Below are 23,357 nucleotides of genomic sequence, written 5' to 3' on the forward strand. Positions count from 1 at the left end.
ACTGAATACTGCCTCAATTTAAATATATACATTTATGTCAAACAGTACATATTATGCAACAATATACATTTTAAAAAGAATTGTTGTCTCATGACCTCTTTACATGTTTAATCTCGGAAATAAAAACTGGTATTTTGCATTTTTAGAAGGGTCAGGTGTTGCACTGGAAAGTTAATAGTTAATAGTTTTATCTGTTGAAGAGCTGACCATATGCTGTCCTTATATGATTAGATGTCAAGCAACCATAAAAATCACTGCAGACCAGATGATGATAATTATGCAATCGATAAAAACAACAAGAGTGGTGAATTACCGTTGGCACATTATGATTGAGGTGATAAATGCTCAAAAGCACTTGTTGTTGTTTGCAGAGCATCATTGAATCGACTAGACAAACTTGTGTTTGATGTATGAGGTGTCACCCATCTTACATGACTCTCCTTTAAGTGTACTTCAAAAAGTCTGTTTTACCGACATAGAGACATACAGGGGGGCAGGGAGGGTCATGTCATGTGCACAGTGAAGCTGAAAGGTAACCCACTCCCTCAGGAAGAGAGATAAACTGCAGGGCTCTGGTAAGGAGCTGACGCAAATGTCACAATTTCTTCTACAAAGTACTGCCCTCTCTCTTTCTCTCATGCACATTTATGCACACAAACACAATGATACACAACAGGATCCTCAGCTCCAAGATGGCCCACATGACAAAAACAATAGAACCTGTGCGATGTGCCAGAAATAATGTCATGGTAGTGTAGAACTGCTGTTGCCATCTGAAAACACGCTGCCCATTACAGGGACAGTTCACTCAAAAAACTGTAATTCTGTCATCATTTACTCACCCTCATGTTGTTCCAAACCCATATGACTTTCTTCCATAAAACTCAAAAGGAGATGTAAAGCAGCATGTCAGTCTCAGTCACCATTCACTTCCTTTGCATCTTTTTTCTATACAATAAAAGTGGTGAATGTGATCATTTGTTCTGAGATAATCATTTGATGTTCAATAGAACGAACACAAAAGTGTTCTAGATTATTTTATGTGAAATGACATAGTAAACTGTGTTTGTGCCAGCTGTTGCTTGCTCAGTTGTTATGCAGTGACGTAGGTGACTGTTGACCCTCTCTGTTTACATAGTGGATATTAATCTTCACTTTGACTTGAGCAGGTGCTGACCAGCTGAGGATTTGAATCTCAATCTGCTCTGATTTTAACAGCACAACCTAAGTAAATAGGCAAATTATTATTCATTTTATTTTTAGATATTGTTTATTTCATAGGACTGGAAAATATAGATTTTTTTTTGATGCATCACGATATTCATTTGAACGATAACGATTCTTAAATCCCAAGATCGATCTTTTACTCTATGTGCAACCCTGTACATTACAATGAGAGGAAATAATTATATTAGCAACCAAAGTTGCTAATATAAAGTCTATGCGACTAAACTATGTCTATGATTAGCCACTGGCTGGTAATGTTCAGATTTTACTATCCAGTGATCGTGTAGTATAGTGGGGAAAACTTCAGCGGTGAGATCCTTTCACTGTGTGTTGAGAGTAAAAGTTTGGTTTGAGTCGTTCCGTGTGTGTGTGTGTGTGTGTCCAACCACAAGATCCATGCAATCCATTTGTAATTTTATAAAGTCTCTTTTAATACCCTTTCTATTCTTTACAGTCAGTTATTGATTATGAAAAACAGATGCTCTTAATAGAAAAGCCAGTTTTCTTAAAGAGACTGTACCAGCTTTTAGAAAAAAAATATGCATGTAAAAACTAGTCATGTAACAAAATATAATATATGCAGTATAATATCATATTCGTTGATGGAATACATTGATTTGTTCCTTTAAAAAGCTAAAATGTGACCAAAATTAAAAAAGAAAAAAATCCATGTATAATTAACATCATTATTTGGGAGAAAATGTCTTTCACATGTAAGCAAAGTGGACATTGTAACTGAAAGATACCCTTATGAATCTATATCAAATCGAAATGGAATTGAGAGCTTGTGAATCAGGAAATCTGTATCAATACCCAGCCTTAATCTTAACATAAAATTGTTTGATTAAAATATAATTTATGCAATCACTGAAAATAGGTATGGAGGGCCAAATTAATCATAATTTAATCCTTTACTTAATATTTAAATATTAAAATAAATACATTCAAATGTAACAAAATTGCAACAAAAAAAAAAACACTGTCATTGAGTGCCTTGCTGTGACCCTGAAAATAAAAAGAAACAAGCTCGTGCTTAAATGAAATATCAGCCCAAAGACAATGCTAAAATGAAAAGGGACGCAAACATGTGCTAAAATGAAATACAAGGGACATTTATTGTTTTTGTTTTATTGTTTTTTTTTAATTGCCTTTTTCACAACAAATTTGCAGTCATTTTAGTTCTGGAAAACATTTAGGAGCAGATACTATTATGATGTTATATCATTTTAAACAGCTATCCAGTATTTAATTTCAAATATTGTGCTAGTGATGCAATAAGTAACGAGGCTAATAGCATTCTACTCTACCACTCCAACTAGTTCTGTATGATATACAGTATATTATAGTATGTAAATGTGCACAGTCATCTACTATTTGCTGAATCTGCAGTGAAGAGCAGCAATTCTAAAAATCCTGTCATTATTTATTCACCCTATGTTTCAAACCTGTATGAAGTTCTTCATAGAACACAGAATGTTATGGACTTGCCTCAGTCAACATTTACTTTCATTGCATGTTTTATATATCATGCCTAACATCTTCTTTTGTTACTCCACAGCACCCCTCCCTCCAGCCCCAGAACATAAATGTGATTAAATTATTTAAAAACGTTCAGTTTTTGGTGACCTAAACTTTAAGACATTTTTCACATTCTGAAAATAATATAAAGTGGACAGCCACTGAATGAATTACCACCCAAACATCTGCACTCATGACTAGAATGGAGAATGAGTGACAAAGCACTGCTGTTCTGGAGAACATAAGGGCAGGCGTGCCATCTGGACAGTATTATAAATGATATAAATGAGAAAGACGGATGGAGGCTGTGTTTAAATGATTGTGCGTGGTTGGCTTTGCTCCTATATGAGATGGAACACACACTTTAGATTTTTAACTCGCTATACAGTCCTTTTACTCAAATAAAAAAAGTGTGGCTGGGTGAACTGGGGTTTCACAAAAGATCAACAGGCCTGCACAAAAGGACACCAATAAACGTGAGATGTGACAGATTATATTAACTAGAGACCCATATGACTTTCTCTCTTTCATGGAGCACAAAAGGAAAAGCATATTAGTCTAAGTCACCATTCACTTTCATTGCACCTTTTTTCCATACAATGAAAGTGAATGGTGACTGAGGCTGAACATTCTGCACAACATCTTTTGTGTTCCATGGAAGAAAGTGATTATAAACTAATTATCAATTTTAGGTTAACTATCCCTTTAAAGCATAAAGAGACAAACTCAGCTTATTTAGTGTGGCCGAAATCCCTTCTGCACCCTGCTGTGGAGAGGCAAAGAAAAGGAACGTGCACCTCACCTGCGGTCACCCGCCATATGAAGTGCCAGTCAAAATTGTACTGTACTTTTCTTTTCGCTAACAGTTACTATGCTCCTCTTTTACTATTTGGAATTTTACAATGTGCTCTTTTCACTGAGTGTCATAACAGTCACGCTATCTGGATTCACAGCTGGAAACATACAGCAGGCTCGCGCTTATGCATCAGGCAAGAGAGAGATATGAAGTCTAGTGAGGATAAAAGAATACAATAGGAGAGAAGTAGAGTCAGAGAGAGACAAAAAAAGAGAAAGAGAGAGACATTCCCTGAGGGCTCCAGCTGATAAAGAGAAACGGCTGGTACCGTCCTGCAACAGTTTGAATATCCACACTCTGCATCACTGATCTCATATACAACACACAGAGAGGAAGTCAAACACAGCATTATGTGTCTCACACACACACACACATGTTGGTGCAGCTATCATTATGTGGACTCTTGATAGACAATGATTTTTACACTTGTCTGCCAAATGAATAAATGTAACCCTAACCCTAAACCTAACCTTCTGCATTTTTACATTTTCAATAAAACATAGTTTAGTATGTTTTTATAAGCGATTTGAATTATGCGGACACTAGAAATATTCTCATAAACCACATTTATACCATAATACCTTTATAATTACCAGTTTGTAACCTAAAAAAATGTCCTTAGAAACCGGGGCGGAGGAGAGCCCTGCCATCCCCCAGAAACGCGGAGAGGTCGAAGGAAGACCGCCGTCCGCGAGGGGAGGAGGGAAGTGTCTCCCTGACCGCCTGGACCGGTAGGGCCACTGCCAGGGGCGGAGGAGTGTCCCCACGAGTTGCCGAGAACACGGAGGGGTGTTCTGACAGCCGGGGGTCGTGAGTCTGACGCCGGTCCGCCCGGGGAGAAGCGGCTGTCGTCCGCCTGAGAGGGTGAAGAAGTGATCGTGCACCATGCGACGGTGTATCGGAGAACCGGCAAGTAGGTTTTTTTTTCTTCATCTCTCTCTCTCTCTCTCTCTCTCTCACTGCCACTCTGCGCTGGCCTTTTCCCCTCGTTTAAATTTTACAGTGTTTTTTTGGGGGGGTACTACACTGTTACAGGAAGTACGCCCCCATTTTTATTATTTCTGTTCCCCTCCCCTTGTCCCCTCCCTCGTCCAGGTAGATGGGGATGACCTGCCGGCAGACCAGGCTTAAAGCACACCCTCCCCCAGGGAAAGAGGGGTGTACGTCAGGCCGGGCGCTCCCCAGCCTGAGAGAACGAGGGAGGAATGTGGCAGGGCGGAGGGCGGGGCCGGGTTGTGATTATACACACCCGGTCCCTTATCAGGCTAATTAAGCCTCCTAGAGGTATAAAGGCCGATGGCAGACGGTGGTGCGACGAGAGAGAGATAGTTTACGGACATCTCCGTCATGTGTGTGTGTTTGTCTTTTGCTTCAGTTTTATATTAAACTATTATTTACATTGCCAAGCCGGTTCTCGCCTCCTCCTTTCCATTGAAGTACACTACAGGAACACTTCATGAATCACAGCAACAACAATACAGAGCATAGCGGCTTTCCTCACAAGAGCGAACATTTGGACACACACACACACACACTTACACATACACACCAGGAACACAATCCAGCATCTTCAAAACTGAACTTCAACTTAACACGCATATTAAAACACAATGGTTATGGCATCTCCTGTTATTTGAAAATATACTGTTCAGACAGTCGCTAAAAAAACTGGTGCGCACTTAATAAGATTACTATGGTAACCTGAAGGAAGAACAGACAGAGACGTGCGTTGTGCACATTCTTTCAGAGTTGGGCAGCAAATCTTTACATAATGACAAAATATGATGCATTATATTTTGATTATGCAATCTTTTGAACATTTTGTAACATACTATTTTATAACAGCCTATAATAATGAATAGACGATACTCTGGAACAACAAGACGCAAGGCAGCAGTCAAAGACATTTGTCAGACATGCTATTATATATACAGTTCTGTACATGTAATCAAGTAATTAGTCCAAGTACTCGCGTAGACAAAATGACCAAAATGCCCATCCCTAGCCTAAACCCTGAAAAGGTGGTCAGGACTCCTACCCGGAGCAGACTGTGCATTATCACTTACATAATGATTTAAATTTCTACCTGTTCCACACATAAAGCTATCGTATGGTTTCACAACAATTGGAATATACAACACAAGTCACATGAACATCTTCTATGTTGTTTGTTGTCTATTTTTGAAGCTTGACAGATGTGGTCACTATGAACTGTCACTGTATATCACTGCACATTTTTGTTTCCATAAAATGTGATTGTCATCATGCCTAACATCTTCTTTTGTTACTCCACAGCACCCATCCCTCCAGCCCCAGAACATAAATGTGATTCAGTTTTTGGTGACCTAAACTTTAAGACATTTTTCACATTCTGAAAATAATATAAAGTGGACAGCCACTGAATGAATTACCACCCAAACATCTGCACTCATGACTAGAATGGAGAATGAGTGACAAAGCACTGCTGTTCTGGAGAACATAAGGGCAGGCGTGCCATCTGGACAGTATTATAAATGATATAAATGAGAAAGACGGATGGAGGCTGTGTTTAAATGATTGTGCGTGATTGGCTTTGCTCCTATATGAGATGGAACTTGCATACAATGAAAGTGAATGGTGACTGAGGCTGAACATTCTGCACAACATCTTTTGTGTTCCATGGAAGAAAGTGATTATAAACTAATTATCAATTTTAGGTTAACTATCCCTTTAAAGCAAAAAGAGACAAACTCAGCTTATTTAGTGTTGCCGAAATCCCTTCTGCACCCTGCTGTGGAGAGGCAAAGAAAAGGAACGTGCACCGCACCTGCGGTCACCCGCCATATGAAGTGCCAGTCAAAACTGCTTCTTTCATGGCCTGACAGCCTTGTGCTTTCAAAAGGAAACATGTTGAGGGGCATTACAAGATGACAAAATTGTACTGTACTTTTCTTTTCGCTAACAGTTACTGTGCTCCTCTTTTACAATGTGGAATTTTACAATGTGCTCTTTTCACTGAGTGTCATAACAGTCACGCTATCTGGATTCACAGCTGGAAACATACAGCAGGCTCGAGCTTATGCATCAGGCAAGAGAGAGATATGAAGTCTAGTGAGGATAAAAGAATACAATAGGAGAGAAGTAGAGTCAGAGAGAGACAAAAAAAAGAGAGAGAGAGACATTCCCTGAGGGCTCCAGCTGATAAAGAGAAACGGCTGGTACCGTCCTGCAACAGTTTGAATATCCACACTCTGCATCACTGATCTCATATACAACACACAGAGAGGAAGTCAAACACAGCATTATGTGTCTCACACACACACACAGCATTTTAAAGGAAAAGCTCACCAAAAAATAAAAACTGTTGTCATAATTTATCATCCTCCAGCATGAGGAGGATGAGTAAATAATGAAAGGTTTTTTTTTTTACTGGCTCTTCCATTCTTCCAGCACTCTCCTACCGTCTCTGCTGATGCTTCGACTCTTTTTGCTTGCATGTGGTCTTTGATTGGCATTTTCTTCACTTCGATTTCCTCCCTATACCAAATTTGTCCCTTTTAATCTATTGTTTTACCGCTTGTTGACGGCTCGATTTCTGATGAAGCGCGGTGCGTGCACGTGCTGTAATTGTGTAGGTTAAGTACGAGCTCACATAGGCATGTGTGAAAAAGCATGTCTGAAAATAAAACTAGAAAAGGTTTTATGTGATGAGGAAATGTTATAGATTCTTTTTTATTTGTTTGATAATGAAAATTTTTTAATTTATAAAAATACTAATAAAAATAATATGTTGAAACAATGTTATTTAAAAGCAGATGGCACGACGCAGGACGCACTTCTATGCGAGCAACGGGCCACAGGTTGAGAACCGTTGCTGTATGCTGTTATTTTCCTGAGGAGCACAAAAGGAGAATTTCTGTACAATCTTCACAAATCTTTTTTCCATACAGTGATTTATCGACAGTTCACTGGTGAAAAAAAATGGTTCATATGACCCATGTGCTATATTGTTTGTGTAACCACAGACCGAAGTAATTATTCACAGAAAATGTTGCCCTCCGCTGTAGCTCTCAAATCTCATTCCCTGTTCCACTATTTGCATTGGAGAGTCACATTCGGTTATTAGATATGAGAAAAACAATCGATTCTGATTGGTCAATCTGCCATCCAGCGGTCTGATATTTCTGAATAATGTCCGCATTTCCGGAGATAGTGATATCACACTGCGATCTTTACAAGTAAGCTAATAAAATAATTTGAACTCAATTTCATGTCCATTTATTTACTTATCTGGCAAGTTGTTGTGTAATAAGCAATATAATGACCAGTCAGATGGTCATTTTTGCAATATAAACACCAAAAATACATCAAACCGGAGGTTGAGTTTAGCAGACTCTGCAGTCTCTTTCTTCTAACGAAATAACAATTTCAAACAAAATAAATTTTTCATGTCCATTTATTTATTTATTTGGTAAGTAGCAGTTCAATAAGTGGGATAAACTACAATCAGCCGGTCTTTATTGCAAAATAGTCTAAACCCCAACAAGATGTTCAGGACTCTGACACGGAGCAGACTGTACATTATCCCTTACATAATGATTTACATTTCCACCTGTTCCACACATAAAGCTATCGTATGCTTTCACAACAACTGGAATATACAACACAAGTCACATGAACAACTTTTATGTTGTTTGTTGTCCATTTTGGAGATTGACCGATATGGTCACCACGAATTGTCACTGTATGTAAAAAAATAAATAAAACTGAGACAATTCTTAAAGAATTCTCATTTCATGCGTCACATACAAAATAACAGCATGCAAATTTAGAACAACACGAGGGTGAGCAAATAGTGGCAGACTTTTCATTTTTTGGGTGAACTGTTCCTTTAATAACCTCAAAAACTTGAGGATAACCTGCTGTTGTTTGTCTGCACAGAGAGAGACATTGGCACGCATTCAAATGGTACTCCATTATGAATCTCTTTGACTTTGGCAAACAAAGCAAGACCAGCCAGGTCCCTACCACTTTGAAGCCACTCGCTGTACCAAAACACATGAAAGACACCAGAACTGAACACCACTCTTTGAAGTCAGCGCTTCGTGTTCCAACATAAACAACCTTAAAACAAGGCTGTTTAATGGTGACCTGAAGCCCTGAATATTCAGAGTGGAATGAAGAACCAAACACTGACCAAGCACAGATGATGCCAACAACGATCTGAAATGCTCAGCACCAGCCAAAGAGAGAACATTGACGTCAACATAGACAGATGTGAGACGGACAGAGATAACATGGAAACATCTCTAACAGGCCCTGGAGCTCTAAACTATGCTAATTAAAGAAGCAGCACAATAAGCATTAAGGCCAAGGTAGCTAATAGCTCTAGTGTGTGACTCAAGCCTTGAGTGCTGTCAGGGTGATTAATGGCATTCTTAAATGACTTCCATAAAGACATCACGCAGTGTTAAAGGTCAGATCAGGTCAATCGCGGCTTTGGTTGTTACTTACTGGGTAAATGTTTTGATGCATGTAATCACAGAAGAGGGAGGTGGGCTAGTAACCATGGTAACAAGCTAAGGCAAAGCATCGTCTATGGATGACCAGGTTTTTGAACAGAACTGGAGAGGACCTCTTTTGACCTGAGGGCTCGTTTTTCAAATAACCTTTTCATGGCCAGTAAGATTTTTTAGCCTTGGGAGCAACATTCCATTTCAAGACTTGGTAACCAGAAACATTTGAAACAATGTACATTAGAGCACAAATATATGCCAATAGATAGCAGAGGTCTATTATATTTACATTTTATTAAGGAATGATATGATTAATGTGTGTTCTTGTGCAGGATGCGAATTACACATTGACTTTTGGGGGTCTTTTGAAACACAGGCAATATTATAAAATGTAATGCATAGGCCTATATTAAAATGTACATTATTTTTCAGGTTTTTCCCCATTGGCTGGAACTTATGAACGAAGGAAAAACAAAAACTAATAATATATAAAATATTTTAATAATATATTAAAATAATAATTATACTGTTTTGGTGCAAAAATATTAATAATAATAATTGTAAGTCAGGAAAAAAAAAAAAAACTGTCACCTTGTTCACTTGTACTGTTTTAAGCCTACACCTCTATGCTCTTTGCATATTTTCACACAACATACAGATTTATATTCGACACACTGTTTGTCTCGCGCATCCACAAGTGACTGACTGACTTTTGGCAAGTTTCTAAAAACTTTCAACTGTTTAGATGCTGTAGATCTACAACTCCGCTGGTGTTCGCTTTTCATGCCATTGTATCTCTTGTGGGTGATCTTGTTGAGCTTCGATGATTCTAAAATTCCACAAAACAAAGAGTGCAAATGACACTGAGAGAGCCAGAGGTCGAGAGAGAGGGAGGGAGCTTGGTGAGCTCAGATTTCCGGAGTAAACATTTTGATGTCTAATTGAAAATATGCATTACTACACCATTAAAATATAATGTTGTATTTAACTAATTGCATGAATTCTAATGAAACCCCATGAATGCGCCAAGTAGCTTTCCAGTGGGTCTCCTGTTGCATCCAGGGTGTCTGAGACTCTGTAATTTGCACCATGTTCTTGTGTTAATGTGGCTGTAACAAACCTCAATAATCAAAGGGGTGATAGAGTTACTTTTATAAGTCTGTCCCATTAAACTGTATGTGTTATTATTCAGGTAAATTGCTATAAATATATTGACTTTAACTAACTTGCACAGCAATATACTCCTGAAACTGTTGCCCCATCAAGACAGTAATTGAAATGAAAGAGAAAACTCACTGTAGAAGTGGATAGTTCACACTAATGTCCACTATATCTCCACTTGTGCTAATGCTGAGAATGCAACATTGAGCCTTTGTTATGAATTGCGGTCTGATTCATTCCAGAATGCAACATCGCACGGAATCGCGTTTGCAAAGCTAGAAGCGTCTGCGTTCACCTACTTGTGAGTACCAGTACATTTTAGCCAAAATATGTTTTGGCTGAAATGTGGTTACAAAGAGGTGGTTACGCCTCTCATCCACACCGGATCGGCATTTTCCTCCAGCGAAAATGAAAACTTTTGAAAACCCTCTCTAGTATCACATACTTCGGAAAATGTTGACGTTGGGAAATGCAAAACTGATTTTTCAACCAAAAACGTGCAAACTCTGAAACTGTAATTTCTCAGTGCTGCAAAATCCAACAGGTAAAAAGTGAAGCAACTGAAACTGATCCGATGGATCATACTGCACACATATGTATAGTGATGTGAAAAATAATTTTATTTTCATCTATTTTTGTGTATTTTTCCTTCTAAATTGTTACATAACATAAAAAACTCAACCTGAGTAAACACAAAATACATAGAAATATAAATAAAGTAATATATATATATATATATATTGTTTTTTAGTAAAAAAGTTATTCAACACCTATATCACCCATGTGAAAAACTAACTGCCCCCTTAAACTTAATAACTGGTTGTGCCACCTTTAGCAGCAACAAATGCAACTAAACGCTTCCAATAACCAGAGATCAGTCTTTCACAACGCTGTGTTGGAATTTTGTCCCACTCTTCTTTGCAGAACTGCTTTAGTTCAGCCACATTGGAGGGTTTTCGAGCATGATCTGCCTGTTTAAGGTCCTGCCACAGCATCTCAATCGGGTTCAAGTCAGGACTTTGACTAGGCAACTCCAAAACTTAAATTTAGCTTCTTTTTAGCCATTCAGAGGTGGACTTACTTAAGCTTTGGATCACTGTCTTGCTGCATAATCCAGTTGTGCTTGAGCTTCAACACACGGACTGATGGCCGGATGTTCTCCTTTAGGATTTTCTGGTAGAGAGCAGAATTAATGTTTCCCTCAATTATTGTAAGTTGCCCTGGCCCTGAAGCAGCAAAGTATCCCCACACAGTCACATTACCACCACCATGCTTGACCGTAGTTATGATTTTCTTTTTGAGGAATTCTGAGTTTGTTTTAAACCAGATGTAACCGGACCCCTGTCTTCCAAACAGTTCCACTTTTGACTCATCAGATCACAGAACATTCTCCCAAAGGCTTTGAGGATCAATCATGTGTTTTGGCAAGATTCAGACAAGCCTTAATGTTCTTCTGGGTTAGCAGTGGTTTTTGCCTCGCCACTCTTTCATGTATGCCATTTTTGGCCAGTGTCTTTCTGATAGTGAACTTTATTGATGCGAGAGAGGCCTGCAGTTTCTTGGATGTTGTCCTTGGCTTTTTTGTTACTTCCTAGATGAGTCGTCGCTGTGCTCTTGGAGGAATTTTGGAAGGTCGGCCACTTCTGGGAAGGTTCATTACTGTGCCAAATGTTCTCCATTTGGAGATAATGGCTCTCACTGTGGTTCTTTGGAGTCCCAGAGCCTTTATAAAGTAGCTTTATAACCCTTCCCAGACTGATGTACTTCAATCACCTTATTCCTCATCATTTCTGGAATTTCTTTCCACCTTGGCATAGTGTGATACTGGGTGAGATTTTTAGCCAACTTCATGCTGCTGAAAAAGTTTAGGTGTTGACTTGATTGAACAGGGCTGGGTGTGTCTAGTCCAGCCTAACCCCATTATGAATGCGGTTTCATAGATTTGGGGATTTAGTAACTAAGGGGGCAAATACTTTTTCCATCCAGGCCCAGTTGGTATTGGATAACTTTTTTGCTTCAATAAAAAACATTATCATTTAAAAACTGTATTTTGTGTTTACTCAGATTACATTTGTTTTATGTTAGATTTTGTTAGAATTGTTTAAACAATTTAGTATGAGAAATCTGGACTTGTCAAAAACCAGATTGGAACCTGTGTCAGACACATGGGCATCACAACGCAACATGCCTGCAGCATGTGCACCAACCACTAGGCCACTGCTCTAACAAAAGCCAAATAAGTAATCTAATAATAGTCAAATAAGAAATCATAACATATGTAGCAAGAGAACAGCATTTAGCAAGAACATCCATTGAATTCTACATGATATAGTGACACCCGGAGACAAAGAGATGCTCAACAAAAACACCATACAATGAATTACTAGAGTAGCACAACTACTCCTACCCATATTTGATCATCAAAATGTCCAGTCTATGGCAAAAGTTAAAAATCGGTTTTCAAAAATATAGGTATAGTGATACTATGAGACCAGGTTGAAAGTGTTATTTGGACCCTGGACATGTTCCCCTGGAAAGTCAACCAGAATTTGTGGTTGCTTAAATGACCATAGACCTCAATAACCATTATAAATGCCCTACTGTTATTCCTTTTTTAAAAGACCACTCCATCTTTCTCTCCCTCACCTCCCTGCCCTGTTCACGTTGTTTCTGCTGGACTCTGTACAATTGATCTGAACATCAGAGGGGGAGATTTATTCTCCTATTAGACACTCTTGGTGTCTGATAGCTTTAGATTAAAGGTCTGCTGCTGCCCAGAGCAACACAGTACACCGACCTATTCATTAAACAACTGAATATTGAGTTAGGTCAAAGTTAGGCCAGCTTGGCTAAAATGTACTAAGAAACAGAGGAAAGACATAGGAACCAGAACATCATTGAGACTTCAGGGTGGCTCTTTTGACTTGGGGCAGTAAGCCATACCCTAGCAACCACCCAGATCACCCAAGCAACAACAATGTGCTTTGAATCAAATTTCCGCCTTACAGTTAAAAGAGCCAGTCAACTCTTTGACAGAAACATCTCCTGGCACCACACTTCTTCAGAAAATGTAAAAGTCTTTACTTTAGGTTTGCTTGATGGTGATGGTGATCTCCTGTTTATGTTCTTCCGCTTTCATCACACTGGCTTCATTTCCAATTAAGTTTAGCCCTGAAAATGTCTTTGGTTTTGAAGCTGCCCTTACAATGATGCCCTCTCTGTCACCTCTACTGTGCCTCACGTCTCTGTGTGTCGCCCATTAAAATTCAGCCTCACGATGACGACAGTGATTCCACCAGGAGCTAAATAATCATTTAGGATGAATATGAGAAGACAGGGCAACACACACTACTGAGATTTCACCTTCAGCAAAGATATCTTTCAATTAACAAGAACCTTCACAGCACGTAGAAAGATGATGAGAGGAATAAAGCTGGACAGAAAAAAAGATTAAAGGAAAAAAAGCAAGTAAAAAGATGGGATTGGTGGGTTCTTGGGAGGGTATGAGTGCATCTCATGTCATCTTATGAAACATCAAAAGCATCTTTTGGATCTGATTAGTTTCATGGCCCACATGTAAGCTACAGTTATCACTAGTTCACCTTTACTAATTTCCCCTTGTGTTGTTTTAACCCAATATGACTTTCTTTTCAAAGTTAATGTTTTCAATGCAATGTTTCTAAACTGTCAAATTAGTCCTTGCAACTCCTCCATCATTTTCCAAGTCTTCTAACGGAACATGACAAAGGCATACCCAAAATTTAAGTAATTTTCAGTGAAAATCTTGACGTCCATTGTGTGTTCATAAGTACATAAGAAAGGCGGTTTGACTGTAAACAGTGCTAACTTGCATGGACTACTTTAATGATACTTTTGGGTCCTTTTTTAAGCTTTGAAGTTATTCCCAATCCCACAAATTTCCTTTTGTGTTTCACAAAAGATAGAAAGTTATAGATTTGGAAAGAAATGAGGATGAGTGAATTATGACCAAATTTTCACATGATTTTACTTCATCCGTTGAACACAAAAGGAGATGTTATAGGAATATTCCGGGTTCAATACACGTTATGCTCAGTCGACATCATTAGTGGCATTATGTTAATTACCACTTGCCCCTACAAGTAAAACTACAAAAGTATAGTCACAAGATGTAAACAATATGTGTGCTAACATGATTTTCAAGTGATAAAATAACTAGCCTTTGTGTATAAAGTTATAGCCAATTTTACAACTTTGTTGTCATGACGATGTAATGTCAACAAACTCTAAAACACTAAAATGACTGTAAAAATGTATGATTTAAACAACTTTAAAGCTCAAATAATACTTTGACAACAGTGGGCATTAGATGAGGAAGATTACGGTGAAAGGAAGAAAATTGAGATTAAGGAACAGAACATGCCATTGTCTCAAGGCCAAACAGGTTGCCTAAGGACAACATGGAGCCAGACTGCTGTTGTCAAGGTCAAAATAGTCAATGGTAACAACAGAGCACTGTCTGGCAGTGAGAAAAGCACTGACCCCAAAGGTTTGGGGAGGGGGGGGGGGTAAGATTTAGATGTGATAACATTTGCACACCTATGCGGTTGGCATGAGCAGTGAGTCTACTCAAAGGGATATCAAAAACAAAAACTCTGTCAGCATTTACTCAATTTCATGCTGTTTTAATCCACACCTGCATGACTTTCTTCTGTGGAACACAATATTACTTATTAAGCAGAATGAAAGTCTCAGTCACAATTGACTTTTTTCCATACAATAAAAGTCATTGGTGAATGAGGCTGTCATTCTACTTATCACTTTTTTCGTGTTCCACTTAATATTATTAATTTAAAAAAAATAAAAAATTATATATATATATATATATATATATATATATATATATATATATTTAAGTTGTTTAAATCATACAGTTTTATATATATATATATATATATATATATATATATATATAAAAAACTGCACGCCAGCATCCCAAGCCTCCTGATCAGAGAGCATTCACAAACTGTCCCAGAGCTCTGCTTCAAGTCATGAAGTTAGTTGTTTACTGTAATTAGCAGGCTTAACAGCTGATCTCAAATGACAGAAGTCTATTTTAAAGCTGGTAGAATCCAAAATCTTGCAAAATCTGAAAACTCTCAACTTTCCTCAGAGTACAGGATGAGCCATAAGGCAATGTTTACAGTAATACAGAAGGGAACCAGACTAGAACACTTTGTAACAGGCACTTTTGCAAAAATAAAACCGATCCCTTACTTTCAAGAAGATATAGAGCACACACACACACACACACACACACACACACACACACACACACACACACACACACAAGGTCTATATGCAGTCATTTTAAACTGCTTCAGCCTCCCCAGCTTGCAGGCTGTGGACTTACCCTGTCAGAACGACCACAAAGTCCATTACGTTCCAGCCATTGCGTAGGTAGGAGTCTTTGTGAAACACGAAGCCCAGGGCAATGATCTTAATGCCGGCCTCGAAACAGAATATTCCGATAAAGTAGGGCTCTGTGTCGTCCTGCAAGAAGAGAGAGCAAATAAGAAGGATAACTCTTTTTTTTTTTTTTTTTGTCCAAAAGCAGAGAGCGTCTAATGAAGCATGGCAGGAGAAAGAGAGAAAGCAAATGAAAGAATATGGGTTGAATCTTTTCCATGGCTCATATAGAAGAGGTCAAGATGTATGGACTTAATTGATGGGGAGGGTGGAAACGGGACCTATGTGGTGTAAGGTGCCATGAAAATTGATATAAATGTACATTTGTGCCTGTGGCCATTCAATTATGTAATGGGTGATATCAACGTTTCTTATCATTGTTATTGTATTTTTATGTATCTTTACTATTTATTCTCAATGTGTGATCTTGTATGCTGTATTCTTGTTTAGATATTGTGTTGTTGTGTGAAGCACTGCTACAGCCCTATATTAATTGCGGGGATTCATAAAGTTCTAATAATAATAACAATAGACCACTTTACAGTCTAAAAAACCCCACGTTTAATAAATACACAAGCTGAGAATTCCATTAGACTTCATTGCAAGAGCTTTTTTTTTCGTTTGCTTTTAAAATAATTCTCTGTGATGCCCCAGATGCTGTCGATAGAGCTTATGTCCAACATCATAGGTTTAAATTCCTCCAAGTGAAACTGGAAGGCGTATACCAAGTATTACTTATGGAATCTGTTAGAAGAATGTACTTTATGTCTTAAACCTCTTCTAAAGAGATTCAGTCCTGGCTGCAGCATGTCGCATTGCTTTTGAACTCATCCCCATTAATGTCACCAGAGCCCTGCGGCTGTACAGGCACTTACACCAGACTAACCTCTCCATTGCTCTGCTTTCAGAAATCCCTCCCTCTTTATGAGTGCAATTATCAACCCCGCTTCTTATGAGCCTCTTTTTGATGGAAAACTTTTCCTAGCAATATATGGCAGTCTTTGGAAACCAACAGCATGGTGCTGTTTTATGATTATAGCTTGGTGCAGCATGGGTGCAAAGTGGAATAAAGTAGAAAGTACGGCACAATTAATTTACAGATAGCATAAAGATTTTAACCTTTATACTGTCTGTAAATTAATTGTGCCTTTGGCAATCAATTATATAACCTTCCACTTGCAAATCAAAAATTATTATTAAAGAAACATACAACGGATTTGTGTTGAATACTCCCATAAGGTGTCTAGGGCTAAATGATGCTTTATTGGTGTTTATATTTTATCTTAATAATACTCTAGTTAACTTCGTGGGGATAGACAGCACCTATAGTGTTTTTCTTTCTGAAATCACTTGGCAAAAATATGCTTGTTGGAGCAGATGTGAGGCTGTGCATAACGGATGATTTATGGGAGCTGGGAAATGAGTGAGCGCGGCTGCAGACATCATATTTCAATCTATTATGTATAGAACCAAAGAGTTTATGAATAATGAACATCCTGTCAGTAGTGTTAGTGTATCAGGGGAACAGTTTAGTTTGACAACAGGTAGGAAACTGGTTGTGTCTCAGTGTTAACCAAACCGATTGTTGATGGGTTTGACAGGTTGCATTTTTCCTGGGGCAACCTGGGGTTGAGAGGCCTGCCACAAGGACAGTGAAGATCGCAATAACTCTCCAGTTAAGACCTGCCTCAATGTGAGATCAAACCTGCAATATATGTGTTTCAACCCAAGTCCTTAAAGGTTTCAAAACAGTTCACTCCCCCAAAAAAATCTAATTTGCATGTGTGGATTTTCAAAGGTTTGACATCAATGGCAACATTTTTGGATGAACTATTCCTTCAATCATCAGGCCTACTTTGATGCCTTTGGTGTGTTCATATTTACATTCAAAGTTGGTTTGGTGCAATCTCTCTGTTAACTTGAAGCAGTATTGGGTGGTTGCATATGAGAGTGTGTCATTGACCTTATCTGCTCATGCTGTCTTCCCTCTCTGTGATCGTAGTGCTCCTCGAGGAAGCCTGGAAATCCAACATCACGGCCTGCATATTCAGCCTCACAAAGAGACTATTACTGCCTTAATCCGCCAGCCAGTCCAGTGCTGGCTTTAATTGCGCAACAGCATGCTTTGAAGCAGCAATGTTGTATCATTTGACACACAGACACAATTCAAGAAGATCAAAGCTCTGCTCTGCAGGGGTTAAGGTCGGATCATGGAGAAGCAGTAGTTATGCACACATTCGTCAATGGTTCCCAGCAGGATGGGTTTTAATGAGACAAGAGACATGGCTCCTGTGTGGAGTGCTTGGGTGGTCCTCTATGGACCTAGATTGGTGCTCTGAGAGCAGAATAACATCCTCTGCTCTGGCAGGCTCACTGGTCACCCACACTACCAGTGCAAGACCAATAAAAATGATCAATCAATATACTCCATCAGGGATGTCGGGTGTGTGGGTGGAAAGAAAAGACAAGCCAAATACACACTGATCTCTCACACTCTGTCTCTCTATGCTTTTCACTGAAAGCATTGCATTGCTTTTTCTCTCTCTTAAAGGGACAGAGTTTTCATTTTGGGGTGAACTATCCCTTTAAGAGTTTACAGGCAGAAGTCATATTCAAGGGGAACAGAAAAACAAAGACGAAAGAACAGAAAACAAAGAATCAGATCTGTTGATACTTACCAGACGTTCAGACATTGGGGTCTTGTCCATGGCTGGCAGATGCTGCTCGAGGGCCAGTACGATGCAGTTGGCAATGATTGTGGCGAGGATCAGGTACTCAAATGGAGTGGACAAGTCAAGGAAAAACATCAGTATGATGAAAAAGCTGTTAATACTATGACAAATCATCTGATGTGCACTGGACAGGAACAGTGTTGATATTGTTCTTCTGCTGAACACAAACAAAGATTTTTAGAAGAATATCTCAGCTCTGTACTGAGATTTATTGCAACTGAATGGTGGCCAGAAATGTAAAGCTCCAAAAAGAACATAAAGACAGCATGAAATTAATCCATACAACTCCAGTTGATTAATCCATGGCTTCTGAAGATATATGATAGGTGTAGGTGAGAAACAGAACAATATTTAAATCCTTTTTTTACTATCAATTCTCCTCCCTGCTCAGTAGGTGGCGATATGCTAAAAGAATGTGAATAACCCACACCTCACCCACACTTACTGTATCAAATCACTTCTGAAGATATGGATTAAACCACTGGAGTGGTATGGGAATACATTTATGCTGCCTTTATGTGCTTTTGGTGTTTCAAAATGTTGGTACCAATTCACTTTGTGAGGATCTACAGAGCTGAAATATTCTTCTAAAAATCTCTGTGTTCAATAGAAGAAAATCATACACATCTGGGATGGCATCCCAGATGTGTAAGTAAATTATGAATTTTAATTTTTGGGTGACCTATCCCTTTAAAGCTTTAAACTGAAATGTTTAATTTCCATGCCTGCAAAAGCAATGATTTCAAACAGGTTTCCCAAACACTCCCACCATCTGATATTGGTCACCCAAACATTGTCCAACCCCAATCTCACACCATTGGTTGAGCCAGTTTGGCTATGCCGGGCTTGTGCTCAAGCAAACATAGCAATATCCAAATAGCACCTTTAATGCTCATAATGTTGTATTGAGTATCTGTACTTAAGTATACACAATCATAATGTTTAAGGAATGGCTTACGAGCCTGCTCAGAGGTATTTGCTTGTAAATTTCCCCAAACATTACACCAAGGACAAGAGGGTTGTTTCATTTAAACCCTAAATCATTAACTCATTACCACAAAAATAAGACCAACCCTAACAGAAGCCAACTCACATACCTTACAAACAATTGACATGCAACATCCCTTTGTGTCCTTGGCATCCCTAGACGACCATTTTCAAACCCATTAATAATGCTAGCAGAACCTGAATTTATCCACCCCACTTCCCTTTATGTCTGAAATGACATAAAAAGGTATGGATGTGAAAAATGAGGGAATCGTGCTTTCAAGATCTCCGATGAGGTGCTGCTCTAGCAGAGATCACAATTCCCCATGAGGTTGGCAATATGGATTATAATCTCAGTGCAGTTCTATTTGTGCTCCCCACCTTATTGCATCTACAAATTGTTTGTAAAAGCCCATAGGTGTTGTCATTATTAAAATCTTTGACATCTTAAGACCTTTTAAAATGAAATCCTGAAAGGATGGTGGGGCTGCTGACATCTTTATGGGTGGTCAGCCATTGGACTTCATTTTAGAACAGGATCCTTTTTTTCTGATTCATTTTCCGTGTTTGCTCCCTGCGGCTTTAGTCTTTATGGAATTGCTATTTGTGGAAGAAAGGAAAGGTCCAATGGTCACTTCAATCTCATTCTTGTTACCCCCTTGGGGGACACTACATGGCCTAATGGAGTGGAAACCAAAGGAAAATCCTGCATTTTTAGCAAATCCTTAAAGATAAAATACGATGTATATAACAAAATAAAGGGAGAATATCTGATAGCACTGTGCGTTATGTAATTATTGTAAATGTTGGATGGCTGAAACGTTTGTGGCGAGATTTCAGGACCCTGGAGAGCGCTCCAGTTCTTCAGAACCACTGTGCTATCCAAACTGAAAGAACTTGGGTTATTACCTTTTTTATATACTGAACAACGACTCTAGTTTCACGAAATCTATCGAAATAAATATTACAAAATGATTTTTTAAATCATGACTGGATGAGCTGCGTTTGAAGCCGTTGTAAAACAGCGACATGAGCACACTTTGACCACAGTATTAATTCGCCAAGTTGCTTGGCAATGTTAGCGGAATACAGATAGGCCAAAGAACTATAATTGTTAGCGGAAGAATTTTTAATTATTATCGTTAATTAAAACTGTTTCATGCACATTGGGGTATTTTATCACATTGATGTTGCCGTCGTTTAATCAAAGCAATGAGCATTCAAGGCCGTGCGTTACAGTGATTTTACAGGGGGTAAAGGGGGTTTTAGGCACTTGGCGTAGCATCAGACTGAACGAGTTCTTGCGATAAATAAAGCGCAGCGCAACGCATACGTAGATGTCTTGAGACGTTTATTAAAGTTTACATTCTTTTAAACCTGTCAAGGCGTCTACGCGGCGCTCGTGCACGAGACGCTGAAATGCAAAAAATAAAAAATTGGCAAATTTGGCAAAATGGCCAAATACGTCGGTATATCGAATAAAACGATTAGAAAACAGCGCGGACGGACGCACACACGCGTTCGGTGTGAACGGCCCCTTATCTGTGGAGAAATCGACCTCCACACACATTTTTTAGAAATGTATCTTTCCATTTACACGTAAAAGTAACTTAAGATGGATTTTTATTTATTTAAAAAAAAATTTATGATCATGAAAATATTTCAACACTAGCGTGGACAATTCGTTCCAATAAAAAAAAAAAATAAATAAAAAATAATTTAAAAAAAATTTGTGGTGGACGTGACATTCCGTGCAAAGAGTAGCTAATCACAACTGAAACACGAGTGGTTTGAACCAGTTGTCCGGCGTCTCAATGCAAATATTTACTTGAACTGCCAAACAACTGAGTGAGTGCACGACTTTCGTACGCTCCAATTAGAAAATAAAAACGGCGCGTCAGCCAACACCCTGACACGACCACCGGCTGCCAAATGCCATAAAGTGCGCGCACACATGGGAAGACAAAAGATGTCTTAGTGTCAATCACAATTACAGCACGCAATCACAATTACACCACGCATGTAAGCACACCAGTTCATTTGGCTGCTGTCAAATCTAAAACTGTGCGTGAATTTGCTCCTAAAAATGAATGGCACTCAATGATGTAGAAAAAAAAAGGTGATGTCAAAGGCATGCGTTTTGCGTAAAACTGAAATATTAAGGATATGGCCATTCCGTTATTCTCTTGGCGTATTTCCTTATGACATTGTCCTCGCTGAAGATGAACAAGGACCGGTTGACAGTAAAACAATTCTGTTTGGTTTGCTTAGGATTGTATAAAGCCATTGTCCTGGCTCTCTGAGCCATCGACTGTTTGTACATTCTTTGCCCGGCAGGAGGACCTCCCGCCCGGGCTCCCCCTCTCCCGGCGCCCGCTGGACCTCCATAGCGGGTGGGCAGATCGTCTCCAAAGCGAGCCATCCTAGACATGCAGATATCCAACAGGTAAAATCCAAACTGGCATTAAACAGTAGACGCCGAGTGAACATTACAGTAAAGACCTCTGTTACCACTTGGAGTCCCCATTAGTGTGTGTCTCTGTCAAGTAAAATAAGAACAAAAAGTCTCTCCTTTTTATCCAGCTCCCTGTGCGCCTTCGCCTCACTCCATTGCTCTGGAAATGGCATAAAACTGGAAACCTGTCATATGAATGGAATCCCCGTAAAGCGAATTTCAAACAATGGAGAATGTGTAACCATCCAATTCATGCCACATCCATCTATCACAACCTGATCCACGCTGACAGGTCACGAAACCAAAACGCACGCCATCACTTGCCCTTCATACTAGACGAAAAAATACATTGACAGTTACAGGCATGTCAAAAGCGCGAAGAAACCCATCAAAATGTATTCCGTATTCAGTAAGACACGTGCTATATTTTCAGGAATTATGCTTTTTTGGCGTGCAAAACACAATTCCACCTCCTTCCACTTGGAGACGAGCACGTTACGAATGGTGCCAAATGAGAGTACGCTGGTGCGCGAGGTTCCTCACATGTGACCCAAACGGCCCAATAGGCAGGACCACCTGCTGGAGAGCACGTGGGGGAGGAGGGAGTCTTAATTGATCATCACTAAATGTTATTTATAACATTAAAACTGCTTATGTCTCATTGTTTAATTTCCAAATGTATATTGGAGACTTAAAGGAATATTCCGGGTTCAATACAAGTTAAACTCAATCGACTGCATTTGTGTCATAATGCTGATTAAAACAACAAACATATATATATATATATATGTATCTTTAAAAAAAAAAAAAAAAAAAAGCAAACAATCAATCTGGCACCAACAATAATGCGTGGTCCAAATCACTGAGATCAAATTTTTTTCCCAATTCTGATAGTTGATGTGAACATTAACTGATGCTCCTGACCCATATCTGCTTGATTTTATGCTCTGCACTGCTGCCATACTATTGGCTGATTAGATAATCACATGGATGATTGTTGGTGCCAGACGGGCTGGTTTGAGTATTTCTGTAACTGCTGATCTCCTGGGATTTTCATGCACAATAGCCTCTAGAATTTACTCCGAATGGTGCCAAAAACATCCAGTGGTTGGCAGTTCTGTGGACGAAAAGCCTTGCTGATGAGAGAGGTCAACAGAGAATGATCAGACTGGTTCGAACTGACAAAGTCTGTGATAACTAAGATAACCGCTCTGTATAATTGTGTTGAGAAGAATAGCATCTAAGAATGCTACTCTGAGATGCGGGTTGGCGCTGTTTTGGTGGCGCGAGGGGGGCCTACACAATAATAGGCAGGTGGTTTTAATGTTGTGGCTGATCGGTGGATATAAGCCAATTATGGTCACTACAGACTAATCCAGCCCTGCGATGGACTGGCGACCTGTCCAGGGTGTCCCCCGCCTTTCGCCCAATGTTAGCTGGGATAGGCTCCAGCCCCCCGCGACCCTGTACACAGGATA

General features: G+C 39.1%; 1 protein-coding gene across 1 annotated transcript in view; it reads right to left on the reverse strand.

Annotated features, from left to right (window-relative positions):
* LOC127624941 (probable voltage-dependent N-type calcium channel subunit alpha-1B) overlaps window positions 1-21,855 on the reverse strand; it is a 152,719-nt gene extending 130,864 nt beyond the window's left edge. Inside the window, exons 1-3 of the mRNA XM_052099873.1 lie at window positions 21,593-21,855; window positions 18,384-18,489; window positions 15,650-15,789 (exon numbers count right to left, since the gene is read on the reverse strand). Of these exons, the coding sequence (XP_051955833.1) occupies window positions 15,650-15,789; window positions 18,384-18,489; window positions 21,593-21,855 (509 nt within the window). The remainder of the gene's footprint in view (window positions 1-15,649; window positions 15,790-18,383; window positions 18,490-21,592) is intronic.
* Between the last annotated feature and the right edge of the window lie 1,502 nt (window positions 21,856-23,357).

This window comes from Xyrauchen texanus, chromosome 31, assembly GCF_025860055.1.
Source record: "Xyrauchen texanus isolate HMW12.3.18 chromosome 31, RBS_HiC_50CHRs, whole genome shotgun sequence".
Lineage (NCBI taxonomy): Eukaryota > Metazoa > Chordata > Actinopteri > Cypriniformes > Catostomidae > Xyrauchen > Xyrauchen texanus.